Source organism: Seriola dumerili, unplaced genomic scaffold, assembly GCF_002260705.1.
Source record: "Seriola dumerili isolate Sdu_G_001 unplaced genomic scaffold, Sdu_1.0 BDQW01000052.1, whole genome shotgun sequence".
In the NCBI taxonomy this organism is placed as follows: domain Eukaryota; kingdom Metazoa; phylum Chordata; class Actinopteri; order Carangiformes; family Carangidae; genus Seriola; species Seriola dumerili.
The window spans coordinates 1,772,193-1,790,896 of NW_019174307.1; the positions used below are offsets into that span (position 1 = coordinate 1,772,193).

General features: G+C 45.2%; 1 protein-coding gene across 6 annotated transcripts in view; it reads left to right on the plus strand.

Moving 5' to 3' along the window:
- The window catches only part of LOC111218778 (tensin-1-like), a 173,738-nt gene that overhangs the window by 146,546 nt on the left and 8,488 nt on the right, over window positions 1-18,704 (plus strand). For 4 of the 6 annotated variants that reach the window (XM_022741243.1, XM_022741244.1, XM_022741247.1 and 1 more), the window contains 8 exons: window positions 5,662-7,176; window positions 8,569-8,649; window positions 11,680-11,873; window positions 11,983-12,121; window positions 14,842-14,937; window positions 15,757-15,937; window positions 16,146-17,194; window positions 18,340-18,426. In XM_022741243.1, the coding sequence (XP_022596964.1) occupies window positions 5,662-7,176; window positions 8,569-8,649; window positions 11,680-11,873; window positions 11,983-12,121; window positions 14,842-14,937; window positions 15,757-15,937; window positions 16,146-17,194; window positions 18,340-18,426 (3,342 nt within the window). The remainder of the gene's footprint in view (window positions 1-5,661; window positions 7,177-8,568; window positions 8,650-11,679; window positions 11,874-11,982; window positions 12,122-14,841; window positions 14,938-15,756; window positions 15,938-16,145; window positions 17,195-18,339; window positions 18,427-18,704) is intronic. The other 2 variants (XM_022741245.1, XM_022741246.1) reach the window with 2 other exon arrangements.

An 18,704-nucleotide genomic window follows, 5' to 3' on the forward strand; every position in this document is an offset into this window, starting at 1 on the left:
TAGATATTTTTTAAGATAAGTTACATTTGGTTTTTGAAACATGATTGAGTGATTTCTAGTAAGATGCCCACAAATCATCTATCATGGGGAGGGGCTACGACCAAAAATACTAAAATTTGCTTTGCAGGAGGAAAGAGACATAGCACAATGCAGGTTCCACATAGAGATGTATAGTAAAAGTAATAAGTAGAATGGCACTCAGTGGAGTTCATACCTCCATCAAGGCCAAACAATCCTACACATTAAGGAAAGTGATAATAAAAATGAAAAAAAGTCTGGCCCCGCCCCTTTAACCAGAACGCCACCAAAATGTAATGAGTTTTCCCCTGGCCCCTCCCCATCCCTCCACCAAGGTTGGTGCAAGTCAGTTTAGTACTTTTGGCTGACAAAGAAACAGACACAGGTGACAATATAACGTGCTTTGTGGAGGTAATAATAATAATAAGACTAATAACAATTATAATTGTAGCAGTGGGCAGCTGCAGTCCCAGATCCAGACTCTACGTTGCCACAAAATGTTAAATATCAGTAAGATTTATGAGCTGTAAGCAGCTGCAACAGTTTTCCTTAATGTTGAAAGTAAAACTAAGGGACTTGCTTGAGACTTGAAGGTTAAGACTTGAGACTTTCTTGTGATTTACTCCCACCTCTGCCGTTAGGTCAGCGGTGGCCAGTTCATGAAGGTCAACAGAACATCCCATATCGATCAATATCCCACTCCTGCCTCCATTACCTTGTGCTTTGTTTCCTCAGTCATAGCAAGTTTGCACTCTCACACATCGATTCACAGCGATCTTTGATGCATTTTTAATGAGCTGCGAGGCAAGTGTTCATAAAGCTAGGAGAGGTTTCTGTGCTTACGTTTGACTAAGCGTTTTGGGGCTATGGATGTTGGCAACTGTCCTGTCCTGTACTTAAATGTACTGTATTTCCTGTTGTGCTTCTCCACTAATGTGCTGAGAGGACCCATCCAAATTCATACTTGAAGATCTGGCACTTGCATCATTAGCATTTAGCTGCGTTTATATTGTATATAGATTGTGATGCAATTGAAATAGGTCTTCACCATCAGTAGGCCACTACTGCTGCTGCTTTATTTTATCAGACCTGCTTCATTAGCTCTCTTGACTCTTAATTCATCACTCTCCTGTGATCTAAACGAGTCAAATTAATCCAGCTCAGACGATGTAATAGCCTTTAGAGTAGATCATTTATGAGGCCACAGTGTTACTTTAATCGCTGTCCTTGAGCCCTCACATGCAGTAAAGGCATGCTTTGTTGCAGGATCAATAGTTCAGCCATTAGCTTTTACCAAATATGGCACCAGGGTGTATTTACATACTGTTACAGCTACTGAAGCTCTTTCATTCTCTTGGGCTTCTTGAATGTAAATACACTTAAAGTTTTATTCTCGTCCAGCTATTAGTGGTCGAAGCAGTCGAGGCCCGAGGGGACGTTCTCAGAAAATGTTTCGTCATTGCTTTTCAGTAATGTCACACTTGTGGCCAGTAGACATGGACCCCCTACTGGTTTGGAATTCCCATACACTCTCTCTCTCTCTCTCCCTCTCTCTCACACACACACACACACACACACACACAAGCAAGAGAGCGGCACATGGTGTGTTTGTCCATGTAGGCTAGAAGGGGAAACATGCTATTTCCGCTGTGCAGGGGGATCTATTGCCACAGGGGGTCAGAGGTCAGAGTTCAGAGATTAAGAAGTCACACAGTTGCGCCATCTGGCCTGTAGAACCTCAAAATATCTGGCAGCACCTTCCGTCTACAACACTTTTTTATTTTCTAAAGTTTAGTTTTAATCCACATTGTTGTATATCTGATATATATATATATAAATATATACAGTATTTATCTGTGACTGTCTAGACTTGCTTGATTCTGATTTTTTTTGCCCATCTCTCATGAGGAGGATGTAGCGCCACAACCAGTTGCTCATTCCAGACTGGTCAGACATGGTCTACTCTCCCCTGCTGTTGTATAATTAGTAAAGGCTGCGGGGTCAGTGCCCACAGACATTCTCCTCTGACTAATGTGCTCGGGATCACAGAGCAAGTATTTACCTCCTGGGGAGCATGTAAAAACACACCAACACGGACACAAACGGTGTAAGATATCACACATACACACGCCCCTTTCTTCATCACATGAAGGAACACCGGCGAGGGGTTATTTGTAGAGGGGTTACATGGTGGCGGTGCTTTCAGCTGGATGAAAACGGCAGCAGCCGCAGCACCACCACCACACAGGAGCAGCCTCAACATAAATAGTCTAGCTTGCCATAAAAAAAAAAAAGTGTCGCCTAAGTTTAGATTTAGCGGATTAGATTTCCTGTAGTACGAACGGGGATGCTATGTCAGTCACGTCATCTTATAAAGTGAAGACATGAGCTAGTTATCATCATCATCATCATCATCATCATCATCGCTGAAGGAATAGAGTCAGGGGAAGAAGAAGGAGATTAAAGAGAGGAGACGAGAGCTGCCGTGAAAATCTGCGAGTCAAATGAGGGAAAACAGTGTCACAATCATCATCAATCACATCAATCACAATCCATAACCATTTAACGCCCATCACATATTTATTGTTATCAGCTGGAATGACGAATGTGGTTGTCGTCTATTGTTTTGCGTTGCTGTGCGCAATAGCAAAGCGACTTGTCCTGCATGCTAATGGTGTACAGATGACACAACAGACTCCCATCCTTCCATTCCACCACACAACTAAAATCTTCTTCTGTACATCTGCTTTTGTTCAATCACTTTTTTTCTACTAAGTGCTAAAAATACTCTATACGAACCAGGATCAGGATTCGGTGTATTCATCAGTCTATTTTTTTTACCCGGTGAGCTTCTCTTCTCTGTTTTCTCCATCTGCCTGCAGCAGGGTGGAGTTTGCTCCCTGCTTGCTAGCTTGGAGAGAGCTCATTAAATGACTGTTGTTGGACGAAGCAGCTCTTTCCATTACATGAGTGTTTGACACCAGCGGGCTGAAGGAGCTATCTGTATGTTTGCATGGAAAGGGCGAATGTTAGTGTATGCACATTTATGTGTTTTTCAGCGTGTGTTTGTCTCAGTTACTTTAGAAACAGTTATTGGAAATGATTGGTCTCTTGAGGAAAGCAAAAAAAGAGTCTGAAGTCAGAAACTGGGCTTGTAGAAAGTGCACATCAAGGAAGTGGGTGTGTGCAGTAGAGCCTAACCTAATGGGACTGATGTCATTCTATCAAACTCCACACTCTGGATTTCAGTGGCTCCTTACCCTCCCACCTCCCTCACACACCGTCAAACAGGCTGTTGTGATAGACCTCCCACACACGTACACACAGCAAGGGCAGCCTTTAGACTAGTGGGAGACACTGAGCAGCAGCAGCAGCAGCAGCTCTCCTGATCCGGCCAGACAGCGAGCTATTCAGGAGAGAGGGAGGAGGAGGAGGAGGAGGAGAAGGAACAGTAGCCAAAACCAACTCCTCCAACAACTCCTGCTGTAATCCCTCATGTCCCACCCCGGGGGCTCCTCTGCAGGGCTTTTCCCAGCTTAGTTTGAGGCTGTGCCGTCGTCCACTGCTCACACAGGTAAGGGGAACCTCCTCCCGTGGAGGTGTTTCTGCTGTTTCTCCTTTTGACGAGGCTTTGACTTGCTTTGAGGTGACTTGTTGAAGTGTTGTAGTTCAGGCACTCTGGATGTGAAGTCAGCTGAGCTTGTGTGGCTGATCATCTTAATTGCGTGAGTCACATTTGGCTTCAGTGCAGGTGATTATAAAGGTACTGAAATGGAGAGAGCGAGGGGGGCTCCTCTTTCACGACTTCTGTCTATGTTTATCAGGATGATGGATGCATTTAAAGTGTGTGTGTGTGTGTGTACACGGGAACTCATGCACAGCCCCTAACTTGATACTGAAGCAGTTTCATGAGATATATAAATATGTAATGATGACTTGATTTGGAGACTCCCGTCTTAGCAGCTACATTTACAGCGGAGACAACAGTGCCGTTTGTGAAGCATTCACACCAACAGCTCTTTTTTTGGCTGTAGTCTAATCTGATGATTGTAGTTATGACGGCTACCTTGACTTTTGATTTACTGAGCTGTCTACATCACAGGTTACGCTGGAGATTCACTGTCCCAGTGGCATGTGATATTACAACAGGCCATTACCAATAGACTAGACATGCTAGAAGCTACTGCTGCCTCTTTTTCCCGCACTGGTGGTTCACTAATGTACCAATCAAAGTATTCCCACTAACGGATTAGTAGTAGTAAACATACACTGTGATTTACTGTGACCAAGAGCCTCCAGATTGGTTTCCAGCAGAGAGCCTGACAGGGCAGCACCAACCTCTTGGCAAGTTGCCTGGGGCCAGCCAAGGAGACCTTGCAGTGCTCAGCTTGTGTACACCCACCAAGCTCAATTACAGAGCCCTGTATTCACTGAAGCTGAGATGGAGATATCTATAAGTTACAGAGACACAGACAGCTTCTTTGTGCAGCTCCTTTCCCAGCCGTAGAATCTGATTCGGTTATCGGGGCATGCCTCCATAGGTTATGAGGTTTCTTGGTAACTGTAATGGACAGGGGAAGAGGAATTGTCTGAAGGTATTGTTTCTGTCTTTGCCCTCTTGAACTATGTTTAACCATACAAACTGTTACTAAACCATGTGGAGGATGTGAGGAAGTGTAGAACAGACTCTCCATTCCTTGATGAATCTTGCTCCATTGGCGTGCTGTGTTGACTGCACGAGGGAGGAAAAAGGTGCATTTAAGTGTGTGTGTGTGTGTGTGTGTGTGTGTGTGTGTGTGTGTGTGTGTGTGTGTGTGTGTGTGTGTGTGTGTGTGTGTGTGTTTTTGCTTTTGCAGTGGTACTCTCAGTATGTTGAGCTTTTGTTTGGCTTTGAGTTTGGGAGGCCAGGAAAAGACTCCAGGCCTCCCTTTACTCAGTGAGGCTGATTTTCCAGTGATGACTAAATTCTTCTGATCGGGGCACCCCACTTCCTCCTCACTGGACTTGGGCGTTGCTGTGTGTGAATGTACAGTATATGTGCGTCTGCATTTGTGTTTAGATAACACAACTTGCGCTGCACTATTCCAACTGAGTTTATGAGTTCACAGATCAGTAGATTAAAAGTCTGTGATGCCCATTTATGCTTCTGTTTTCTACATCAGGTTATGCTATTCACAGTTCTGGGATCATAACTAAATAAAGTCAACATCTGATTCATCTTCTGTTGTGCTGCTGTTGCTCAGGTGGCACAGATAAATCCAATTGGCTTCAGAAAGTGAAAATCAGGCTCCTGTGATTTCATCGTTTTTTCCACAGTGCATGCCACAGACCCTGCTCATTTCCTGAAGCTGGCAGAATAGGTGGACACGAGCCAGTGTTTAATTTAACTGCAGCTATTTTGGCCATACCCACCCATGTCTCCTGACACTCCTGCTTCTGTCTCCTCACTCTTTGCTCTTAAATGCCTTGATAAATATTGTGTGCTTATATTTAGAAGATTACACATTTATTTCTGTAATGGCCAAAGAACTGTGGCTCTAAAAATACATGGGCAGTTCAAAATTGCTCTACATATAAATAGTTGCTGATTGTTGTATTTTGGTTTAATCTGATTCTAATGAGTCTCTGTCCTGTTTGTTTTAGAAGTCATCCATACCCAAGGACCCCTGGACGGCAGCCTCTACGCCAAAGTTCGCAAAAAGGAATCCATTGAAGGAACAGTCACAGCGAATGGCCTTCCGCCCACTGCTGTTGAACACGCCCTACCTGCGGTTGACCATGCCTTATCAGTGAGCAGCGACTCAGGAAATTCTACCGCCTCCATCAAAACCGACCGAACTGATGAAGCGGCAACAGCCCCTCAGACGTCCACAGTGAGCCAGACACACGTTCCAGTGGTTGAGGAGTCAGCCTCAGTCCATCACCACGCCCCAGCTGCCCAACAATCAATCAGCCCCCAAGAGAAACAGGAGCTGGAGCAGCTGCTGAGCGGCTTGGAGGGGCCCATGCACCGACAGGGCTACCTGTCCACCCCGCCATCTACTGTTGGAGGGATGCTTCACCTGGTGCCTGCCCAGGTCCACGTCAATGGGCACACTAGCATTGACCGTGAAACGGACATTTTAGATGACGAGCTGCCCACCAGTCAAGAGGGCAACAGTGTGGACAGTCTAGGAACGTTCTCCTCCACCGATGGAAGGGCTACACCGGCTGATCTCTACTACCAGTCTGAGCCACTTATCAATGGCCAGGACCATGTGCCGTATCTGGAGCGCAGCGTCCCAGAAAAGCCTATGGAAACCGCTCAGCCACAGGTTGGCAGATCCGACAAACCTGTCACCTTGACCCAAAGCGATTCAGCCCCGTTATCGGTTACTTACATGGCGACCCAGAATGGCAGTATGTACCGCTCTCACTCATTTGGGGCAGATCCAAAATCTATGCCACAAGCTCCCGCCCGCACCACCAGCAGCAGGGATGCCGTCCAGCGTGGTCTTAACGTTTGGCAGCGGTTCGGTGTACCTGAGGAGCCAGTGACCGAAGGCGTCACTTTTAGTCCTCCTCCTTCTGTAGCAGTGATCCCCAGCCACCACAGCCTCCCACAGTTCCCTAATCGCCACAGCGCCTCCCAGCAAGAGATTGAGCAATCTATTGAAACCCTTAATCTCCTCATGTTGGACCTGGAACCGGGACGCTCGCAGGTGCCAAAGTCCCAAAGTGCTCCCCTGCGAGAAAACAGTGTTGTAGTGACCACCCAGCCATCCTTTTCCCAGAGCCAAACCAGGCCCTCCTATCAGGGCGATGCCGCCATTCATACCCACTTTTCAGGTCCCAAGTCCACCCTGGCCAGCCACTCGTCACCAGCTCAGCTATCACCTGGGAAGCTCAGTACACCAGAGCTTGCACCTGTCCAGGGATCTCTGGGTTACACCTCTGAAACCACTGGAACTAGTCCTCCCGCACAAGCCTCCCCTACTGTAGCTGGCCACGCCCAGCTGAAGCCCATCAACACCTACCCACCAAGCACGCTGTCCCATTCTGCAGAGGTTTCTGAGCCCCAGAGAAGTCCGAGTGCTGCGTCAGCATCACCCCAGCCAAGAGTCAGCGAGCCTGATGAAGTCTTCAACGTTGAAGGTCTGGTGGCTCAAAGAGTGGCTGGTAAGATGCATCATTGACTTATTTTATCATGACACCTCACTTAATTTATAACCTCAGCACCTTTTAATAAAAAAAAAAAACAAAACAAAAGAAAAACACATCCAACACAGAAGGAATATAAGGGTGGAGTGATGCAGTCTGTAGAAATATTGGATTTCTACTTGTTCGTCGCAACCTTTTCCTAATTCTCAGCAAACCGAGATCACAAAAATACATCTGAAGCCTGCTGCTGAAAAACAGAATTCACTGACATCACGACTTCACCTTTACTTATAGTAGAAGGACACCACACTATATAGTTTTTTTAGCATGATGACATGGAGAAATACAGCATGTCGTGTCGGTCATGAAGCTGTTTAATTCTTATTTTACCTTCAGTTCATGTGATCCATCTCTCGGACCAGTTTGGTTCATCTGGGCTGGCCTTAGCTTCTGTTTTCTATAAAGCTCACACTCCAAATTTCTCGCATTGCAAAAAACTGAATCTTGGTTGTAGCCAAACACTAAAACATTTGGTTTATTATTTCCACAACCAGCCTTTTATCCAGGACAGAGGATAATAACATTACCCTACTGTGTAATAGCCATTGCTGATGCTAAATACAAAAATATTAGCACATCCTTTACTAAGTATTATTCATCATATTAGTTGTTTGTAATATTTTGTGTGGCAGAAAATGCAGGACAGAAGAAAGTACTAAAGAATAATGTTTCCGTCAGCCATGCACTGTACACTCATCTCCCTTGGAAAACACTGCTCTGTCCTTATCTCATTTCCTGAATGTCACCTCATTGGTCCCCATCACTCAGGCTCAAACAGGAAACATTCTCTCTAGTCCGGCAGGTTGACTGTCCCTAGATAAGCACATCAGACATCCTGCAGAGCAGCAAGACGTGGAGCAAAGTCAACATACAGCAGCACAATAGCTGAGCCCTGATCTAGCATACGGATCACTTCACTTTAGTGCTATTTAAACAGAGTGATTTGTTCACATTACGCAATAGTAAGTGCTACTTTAACACCATTCAAAGTTGGAAACGTAGGATACTGTTTGTGTGAGGTAAATGAAACAGATCTCAAATTGCTTTCCACTTCCTGTATCATAGAAATGTTCATTTTTTCATGACTTGTTTGGAAACAGTAAAGACAAAGCAGTCACTTATGGTTTATAATGTGAGGTCCATAGCTTAGCATGCACATCAGCACATCACAGGTTCATGTCCAAACTATAACAGGAAGGAGAAGCTTTGAAATGACAATTACCTTCTTGTTCTCCTGTTCTCGTCATAAGCGGGACCTCATCCTCTGTCTGCTTGTTTTCCTTTTCCTTTTAGTTTTACCATCATCATTTTTCCTTTCTCTCTCTCTCATCATTCATCTTTTTTACCCAGAATACTCGGCTCGTGCCAAAAGTGTCATCCCCAGCATGACTTCCTCTCAGTCTGAGCACCGCCGTTCTCACTCCCTCTCGGGTTGGTTCTCCCATCCTGTCCGAAGGAACACTTAAAACGAAAAAAGGAGAGGTCCTTTTTTCAAGTGTTCCTTCAATCCAAGTTCAAGTCTGTATCTGTTTTGCCTTGGACTGCAGTGCTCTTTGGTTGTTAATGATTTATCATATCTTGTCTTGTCTTGTCACTTCCTCTTTCCTCTCTCCCTGTCATACATAACACGGTTTTCTCTGTCATCATCGGGTTTGCAGAGCAGCATCATCAAACTAACCCTCTTATGATTTCTTTCTTCACCCCTCATTGCTGTTTGTTCTGAGCAGTTTTATACCTCGAGGTAAGGAAATTACTCAAACTGTGGTGCAGAAAAAAACCTCAGTTGGATAATGTTAAAGTTTCACAAGAACGAGACAGGAGAAGCACAAAGGAGTCTCTGTCCCTTGCCAGGAGAGTGCATGTCACAAGATCCGTTTTGCCAAACTTGGGGAACAATACAGAGGCCAGGATACACTGGACTCATTCAAGGCTGCTTTTTTTCACTCGCACTATTTTGAAGATTTACAAAGCCAGATAAAGGACACCAAATCTAGGAGAGAGACCGCGGTCCTAGTTGGAAACCTCACTGTATGTGTCCGCTGGGAGACAGCCACCACAATGCAGAAAGGATTGTTCTGTGTAGGGCCTGAGGGTGTCATGGGCCAGTCTGGCCTCTTTACCGCAGACAGCAATATCCGCTTTAGTGATGCAACACTACGCCAACGTTTACATGTTGAATTGTAGAATTGGAATAAAGTTCTAATGAGGTCATATCCCCAGTCATCATGTCCTACAAGAATTCATTAGAGTCTGAAATAAACAATTAATTACAATATTATAATTGATCCCCTCAGTTTTACCTTAGATAAGTTCCTTCTCCATTGCAGGTGTGCACATATGGAGACTGAGGTTTCCCTCCCTTATTAAAAAACAAAACAAAAAAAAAATAAACACAGATACCCACAGGATCACCTATCAGGTTTATGTTTTTGGAATCAACCCCCTTCATATTCCACGTGATAACTGGCTTTTAAACAGCTGGAAAATGGGAGAAGAGAAAGAGAAAATAGTCAGTGCTAGGGATCTCCAGCCATCCCAGCTGGAAACCATTAGCGGTCACTAGGGCAACGGCGCAGTGTTTGACAGTGCTCTGCTGTTGTGCAGTGCATCGTGGGTACATCTGGTTCTCAGTTTCCAGGCTCAGTGCATTGGTGGGTGTGTTTCTGGCCGGGGGGTGTTGACTGCATGCTTCTCAAAGAGGTCAGCTCCAAGATTTTTTAACCATCACCCTGCCAATACCTGAAGGTAAATCAAGCATCCTAACAGACGGCTTGACTGGCACTTGTTTACCACTGATTTCTTTCTATTGTGTAAAAACAGTATAGCTATATAGAGCCGTGATTTATTGACCTTAACTGAATGATAATTTCACTGTTTCCACAACAGTCAGGCTCGTGGGGTGCGTCTGGGTTTTTTTTTCCATGTGTTGAAATGTCCATCAGCATCAGGCTGAAAAAAGCTTTCAGTTAAATGTTTAAAAAGGAGCTATTTGTAGATTTTGCTATTGCTATATTGCTAGCATTAGCATTAACAGCTGTTTACTTGCCAGTCTAGAAGAAACATTGAGTTCAGATTCAAACTTCATTCCTTTATTCACCAAGAGCTGTCTCCAGAGGTGGAAAGAAACACCTATGCTAACGCTTGTCTCTATCATGTCTTTTCTTCTACTGAAGAAACCAGCTATTCCGATAGCGACTCACTGTAGCCTCCAATCTGCCCTGAAGATGTAGCGCTGCTCACAGAATGTATTACAACCTCTTATCTTGTAAACACAATGGCTGAAGCGCTTGTCAGGCAACAATCACCACCACCTGCTCCCGGCAAGAAACCATGTTCAGCAGCAGAGAAAACTTACAAAATACCCCCTTTAATGATACTATTAGCTTGTCTTTGTTTTCAGTTTGTAGATGAGCTCATTCCCTCTGGCAAAGTCAGATGTTTGAGGTGTGAAAGAGGAGATGCTTTGGTAGTAGTCAGTCAAAGAAAACATGTAAATTGAAACTGCACAAATACTCAGTCTGTCAGATCTGTTGTTTATCCAACTGTTTCAGTGACAGAATCATCATGAAACACCAAGAGAGTAACACTGAGAAAAGCCACGGGGTAAACCGCCTCAGCACAAACAACACCACATCATTTATTATCCCAGTTTTCCCACTCGTTTCTTAAACCCATTATTCTTCCCTCTCTTTCTCCTGTTAACCTTCATCTCATTCCAAAGCGCAGGGCAGCCAGTGATAAGCCTTTGACACTGGCTTTTCTGCTTTGGCCAGCGCTTCATTGGTTGCTACCTCGACCTACCAGTCAATGGCATCGCATATTAGCTTAAAACTCTTAACTCAAAATCCTTGTTTGTTTTATGCTGCTAGCTCTCTCTCTCTCTCTCTTTCTCTCTCTCCCTCTCTCACTTCCGACGAGATTAACTAAAATAAGCTTACTGGCTGCTTTGAGGTTCAGCCAGCACTGGCCACATTGACGCATTAGATAACAAACATTCAGTTTGAGAAGTCTTGATAATTTGTTTGAGAGAACATTTTTTCTCCCAGTCTTCCAAAACATTGCTGCTTATTACAATTTCAGCTGATGCTACATGGGGTGAACATTACTTTATGTAACATATTTCCAAGGTCCCTGAAGTTTGAGAAACTTGCAATAGTTTGTGTCTTTTGCTTTGCCGAATTTATGATTTTTTTGTTTAATTTCTTGTGACTTAACTTGGTTTCAGTTTGATCAGCAGTTAACCTTGCATTAACCTTGCGTGTGTGCATGTAGGCTGTGTATGAAAGTCTGAAGAACCACAGCCTTCTGCAAAAGCTTTGATTGTCTGTAAAATGCACACTACAGCAGTGAGCATTCACACCGGCTGATAACTATTAACATCTGATGGAGGGAAGCAGGACAATGGAGCAGCATCGACCGACCCTTGCAGGAATTTTAACACTCACTTCTACGTCATCTCAGGTGTCCAGGCCCGAGCAGCGTCCTCAGACGAGCCTGCGACTCTGCCTCGTCATCGCATCACCAGCGACGGCCACTATCCAAACGGCCCCGACGACGGCCCTTCTCCTGATATCCCACTTCGTTCCCCCGTTCGATGTGTTTCTCCGGAGTTTGTTAATGCCATAGCGCTGAACCCCGGAGGGCGGCCTAAGGAGGTAAAACGCGTACATGTTGGAGCATGCTTTCACACATGTCTCCCCCCCCCATGTTGCTGTGTGATGGTTTTATGTTTATTTCTTTCATCTCATTGTTTTTCCTCTACAGAGACATATGCACAGCTACCGGGAGGCCTTTGAGGAACTGGAAGGAGGCCCCATTAGTCCTACACCCACAGTTGGTGGTGAGGTGTTTCCCCAAACCCCTGCCTTCCCCATCTCGCCGCAAACCCCTTACTTCAACCTGTGTAAGTTCCCCCTCCGGCTGACAGAGGGCACTGTGGAGCTCAGGCCTAGTTACTGAAGACTGTATGTAACAGCAGAGAATTACTCTTACCCTTGAGTCAATATGCAGTACTGCAAGTTGTAGTTTAAAACTTCTACACACGTCACGTTGCACCTGTCTAAAATGCTAGACAAGATGTCGAAGTAAATTATATGTTTGTGTAATTTAACTTTGATTCACTGTTGGATGAATATGAATACTTGTTTTAGTTAAAAGTTGAACTTAGATGTGATTGTGATACTGACAGAACCTCGGGTGGGAAAAATCTTGAGATATAAAAGTTTTCTGACACTTAATAGACTGAAGGTAATTTATCTTGACTTACAGTAACTTCTCTCTCCATTTGGTGCCACATATTCCGAGTCATGATAATAAATGCCCTCTATTACCTCATCCCATTTTCATTCAGATTGTAAATGGGCTGCATTTCCAATGTCCAGTGTTGGAGTGGGAAGTTGCAGCATTGTGGCCTTGTGTTGGCTCATCCAAAATGCCTGAGTGGCCACGTCTCATGAAAGACTGAATCCTTCTTTTCTCACAAGAATGTCAGTAGTCATCGTTCAGCAGATGCAGAGTCAGTCTGGTGTAATCCCACCAGCTGCTTGATCATGTCTCTTTTCAGAGTCACTCCACAGAGAAAGAAAGAAAAGATATAAAAGAGAAAAGATATAGACACACCAACAGCCATACACACAGTTACGGACAAATGTACACACACTTACCTCCCTCCCTCCCCCAGCCCTCCCTCAGTCTCACACACACCTCTGACTAAATCAAGTCACATATTAAGTTAAGGTATCGTTGCCAACTCTGCCAATTACCTCATCCAGTCCTCTTGCCTATCTCCCCCAGGGCACACCCATAAAATTTAGTCATAAAAACGCACACACCATATTTTGAACACGCTCTGGGATGGAACCCCCTCTCCCACCTCCTTCCCTTCACAGTGGGAAGATTGTGTAAGCAATGACACGGAGCAGTAACGTGTTGAATGCCTGTATCAGTCGTGTTTTTAAGTTCTTCTTGCACCACAAATCCAGATGATCTTTTTCTCAGCTGATCACACAATGAAGTTAACTGCTATCATCAGTCAACTGAGAACGGATTTGCTGTTACTGGCAAAACTTGTTAAAAGTGCATGGTTAGCCGACTGATTAGTGCACGTGACACCGTCATCTGAGTGTCCCCTAGTCTTCACTTAGCCTATCCCCCCACCCCCCCCCACCCAAACACACACACACACACACACACACACACACACACACACCACCCACGATTACATGTCGGGCATCCAGGTTGCAAGTACAAAGAATTGATTTGGATTCTTTGGTAAGTGGAGGATGCACGTGTCTCTACCGGAGTTCCACTGTCCCACAACGTCAGCCATATTTACCCCCTCCCCCTATCCCCAAAGCCCTGTGCCGTCTCTCTGCCCGAGTGACCCTTTACCCATCACTTATCACAGTCCTGCACCGCTTTGGCATGAGAGCCACACGAGAGCAGCACTGGCAACAAAATGGACACAGTGTAGAGCGCACACATCAGACACACTCAAAAAAAAAACACACACTGCAGTTTGTGTGATGACTGAAAACATACACACATAGATCCATACACATATTGTACAGCACACAAATGTGCCATTATTGTGAACTTCCACTCTCAGCTGCTGCTGCTCTGTGTTGCTGTTCATCTCATCTGTTTTTGGGTTCCTGTTGCTGCCATGTTTCACTGCAACCAGCACCCTGCCTGCAGCCCCCCCCCCCTGCCAACAGCCTCAATTACCCAGCCATTTATGTCCTGTCGTTTGATAATCTTGCCGGCAATACATGTCTGTTATCTCAAAAGTTTTTTTTTTCCTCCAAATGATTATTTTTGTTTACGCTGGAGGGAATAAAAGGAGTAGTTGGCACTGGAGTGCAGATTAATGTCGTGAAAAGCATCACCTGGAATAAAACACATTCACTGAAAGAGGATTATAGTCATGTAGATCTCAGTGTAAGTGACTAAGGCAACACACTCTACTCCTCATCTTTCCCTCCGGCGTTAATATAGCAGAGACTGTGTCAAAGTTCAGCTTCTCTCATGGACAGTAGTAGCATGTAACCCAAAGGAATACAGGGCTGTTAGCATTGCTAAGGTAAAGAACGTAAAACTAGAATAAGCTGCAGTCTATAAAACTCACAAATGTATAAGAACAACAATGAAGGAATACACATACAATTTTCCTGTAATACGTATGCGTCTAGGAAACCAAGTGTAGTTCAGTTTGACCCAGCTCTGCTTTGATGAGCGTGACACACATCTCATTCTGCTGTAGACTGAGGTGTTGTCACAGCCAGAGGTTTGTCACATCTCGGTTGGTCATGTGCATGTTTTGCCCCTCCATCAGAGCATGAGGCATGGGCACGCCCCTCTGAACATACTGCTCGTGTGTTAACCCGTGCTGATGATTTATGACTCGTCTTGACAGCTGTATACCTGTGTGTCAGTGTATGAACTGACTATATTATCATTAAAATATTCAATGGATATTATGATGTTTTAATCTTTATTGGTTGTTTTTTTACAAAAAAAAAAAAAGGGTGATAAATCACGGTTAGAGTGTGAAAACAGGTAGCACCTGTCAAGATGTGTGTGATATATGCTGCTGTGTGCTCATAACTATTCATTTCTCTTCAGGTCGGTCCCCTCCTGGTCTTGCCAAGACTCCACTGTCGGCCCTGGGGTTGAAGCCCCACAACCCGGCAGAAATCCTCCTGAATCAAACAGGCTCAGGTTGGTTGTACCACTCACTGAATTAGCTATTAATCACGACCTTCAGTAGCAAATCAGCTATGGCAGGAAGGATGACTAGGAAAGGACTGTATCGAAGTTGTTTACCTATGTAAACAATGTAAAACAGGCCTATTTCTTATAATAACAAAGTAAGACCACCTGAGAAACACAAAATGACTTTAATTTTATCTGGTCAAAAATAATGGATTGCGTATTTGTAGCATTAATATTTAAACCCTTACACCGAGCAGCTAACACAACACATAGGGCTTCACATTAATTTACTGACTGACATTCCCTGTCATACACACGCTCTCCTTAATAACACACAATTAGATAAATGCAGCACAGAAAATGTCTTCTCTTTCCTTCCGCCCTGCTGTGCATGTGTCGCTTTACATTCTTCTGTTTCTCTGGATTATCTCCAATGATGCTTCACAGATGATGAGAGCAGTGAGGGTGAGGAAGGTAAGAGCGCTGCTGAAGTGCCAGAGATCATTATCACCATTCGAGTTGTTAATCTCCTCCACCTCATTTCTCCACCTACATATCATGTGTTTTCAGACTTTTTTCCATTTTCATTTACAGTCTGGAAAAGTCAAAACCACTCTCATGGCAAAATACATGATAACGGTCAATTTATATCCACTCATTTGGTAGTTACCCACTTTTACAGTTTTCTTTTTCTTTTTTTGTGTATCACCCTTAATTCATGATGAGACCACCCTCCATGTAATACATTTAGGAAATCGCTTAATTATCACACACAACAGAAAACCCTTTGTGGCTCATAGAGATACTCCTCTCTCTCACATGCAGCACCAAGAAGCTACGTAGAGTCTGTGGCGAGGTCGGCAGCGGCAGGTGGAGAGCCGTCCACGTCACCGCAGAGCCTCAGCCCGCTGGGAGAGGCGACCAGCCAGCAGAGGAGTCCAAGTCCCTCCGCCCACACACTGAACCCACCTTTGTCCAGCAGCAGTCCCATCCAGACCTCACAGGGGTGGGTCAAATATATAATGTTGGTTTTTTGTGAGATCTTAAGAATGCATTTTAAAGAAATGAGTAAAAGGAAAAAAAAAAGATCTCTATATAGTCACATGGTCTTTGAAAATAAGGATTGTCTTGTCTGTTTCTTAGTGAGGAGGAAGCTCTGTACCCGACTGCCAACTAGCACAGCTGGTTAATAGACTTTTCCATTTCTCTTCCAGTGACCGGCCCTTAACAGAGAGCAGTGTTAGCACTCCGTCCCAACCCACTACTGATTCAGGCTTCCGCTCCCAGGCTACAGGGAGTGCCTACCCCACTCCCACCCCCTCATATCAAGCCGTGAATACTCCCACCTCCTCCTACCTGGATTCCAGCTCTCCAGCCTCTTCCTACCTTGGCACTACTACCCCTACATTGTCCTACCTTGGTCCCAACACCATCCAGGGGAGCTATGTGGCCACAGATCCAAGCCCGCCCACCTCAGAACCCTCCCAGATCACGCTCAGCCATGGAAGTCCCCGTGCACAGCACCGGACCAACATCCTCGGCTCCGCTCACAGTCCTGTCCTCCAGCAGCGCTCAAACGCGAATCAGGATGTTTTCATAATGGGTCAACATACATCACCAGCCAATGGCTTTGATGTAGGCATGCCAGGTCTCATGTCAGGTGGCAGTCCCGTCCTCGGCCGTCGTCTGTCTCAGGGAGCTCAGAATAGCCCAGTCCTCAGCAGACAGGCTTCTTTGGGACAGGGGTCTCAGCGGAGTCCGGTCCTCAGCAGGCAGCCGTCCTTGGGCCAACCCCTGCAGAGCAGCCCCGTGCTCAGCCGACAGCCGTCCGTCACACACCCCCAAGGAAGTCCGGTTTTGGGCCGTCACCCGTCTGTGTCACAGGTGTCCCAGAGGAGCCCCAGTCTGGACCGTCACCCTATGCACAGCGGTTACACCACCCCAGACGAGAGACATGGGAACCTGTCAAGACAGAGCAGCTCCTCAGGCTACCAGGGACCACCCACTCCCTCCTTCCCCATCGCGCCTGCAGGCTACCAGGATGGGGGGATGATGGGGATGGGTGTAGGGTTCAGGCAGGGTAGCCCAGCCCCCGGTTTCCAGCCCCAGCTTCCGGAGAAGAGGCGCATGTCGAGCGGCGACAGGCCAAACGGAGCCGTGTCCTATGGCACGCTGAACGGGAAGATGGTGTCCCCAATGAGCGGAGGAGGCAATCAAGGCTACTTCCACACCCTCTCTGACTTCTCCAGGTTCAATATGTCTGGTAAGGACATAAATTCTCTGGAGTAACATGACCATTAAAATGAAACATCAGCACTGATAGATCTAGATGCCGAGGGGGCAGGGTAGCAATAGAGTGGCTTTCAGCCCAGTGTGTCGGCAGCCGCCTCTTGGTTTGTGTTGTGCTTTTAGAGTTTTCTATAAAGAATGTAGTGTAGATGTCCACACTACTATGTTTAAGTTTTAAAACATATCTCTTTTGCTATGTTTGCGCCTGCCGTCCACACTACTCACCTCACGCTCGCTTTACCTTTTTTAGTTAAAACTCTGGGGTTGCGTTGTAGTCTAGACGGGCAATAACTGATCGGGTCTCATCAGCCTTCGGCTACCAGTGGTGAATGCAACATGGAAAACGAATTACAAGTGTTACTGACCTTGTCGTTTTTTGCGCGCTGCTGTTGTGCAGTTGAATTCTGCCTTTTAATGCCACAACACCCTTGGCTGTTCCTCGCTGGGAGTATTTTGTGCAACTAACCAACAGCAGAGCAGACAATCTGCTTCCTCTGTACACTGGATCGCACATGCCCAGTGTATGTTAATCGTCATGTATGTGTGCGTTTTCAGGTGGGACAATTTTTCGGTTTTCAAAAGCTCTTTTAAAATGAAAATGTAGTAGTGTGGATGTAGCCCTTGAATTTCTATGAAGACTGACCCCTAATGTAGTGTCAGATACAAAATGAAAGCTGCAGCTCTTGTTCAGGGAGACGTCACTTGACCTTGGTATTTTGGATTTTTGCTTATCACCTGAATTCATTTGTTGGCTCTCAAATGTTCAAACCAGTTATTGGTCCGTCTTCCTACCTACCGCCTTAATCTCTTTTCTAGAGGACATCGATGCCATTCGATATGTGAATTCAGAAGTCATACACCATGATTATATCCACACAAAATAACATTAAAATGCTCGTCAGCACCAGTATAAACTTGACTTGACTGGCGTGCTGACCAGATCACCGTCACAGCTCGGCCGGTTCAACAACAAAATATACTGAGCGTACTGTATATTAGAGCTTTCAGGTGTATCTTGAGTGACATACACTGTCTATAAGAACACTGGTCTACTTCACAGGGATTTTAGCAAAGCTCAGCGTATCCATTTCTGTGAGGTTCTCTTTGTTTTCCTTGCAGATGGAAGTCCTGAGAGCAGGCTGAATGTCAAGTTTGTCCAAGACACGTCCAAGTTCTGGTACAAGCCAGACATTTCCAGGGAGCAAGGTAAGATCGCACAGAGCATGACTCACACGGCTGAAAGATTTTTCCCTTGAATGACCTTCAGATATTTTCTGCAAATGCTGTAATCACTACTATTACGTGTTTAATCAGATCAATATCCAAATGGGAAAAGGTTATTTTTGACGGTTTGTTTTATCTTCTTGGTGCCGGGTGTCAACTGTGGGCACTGGTCTTTTCATTGTGTAAAGTTGGAGAGTACAGTTAAAGGAACAGTCCACCAGAAACTAACACTTTAAATTTCAATGTCTCACACTATTGTG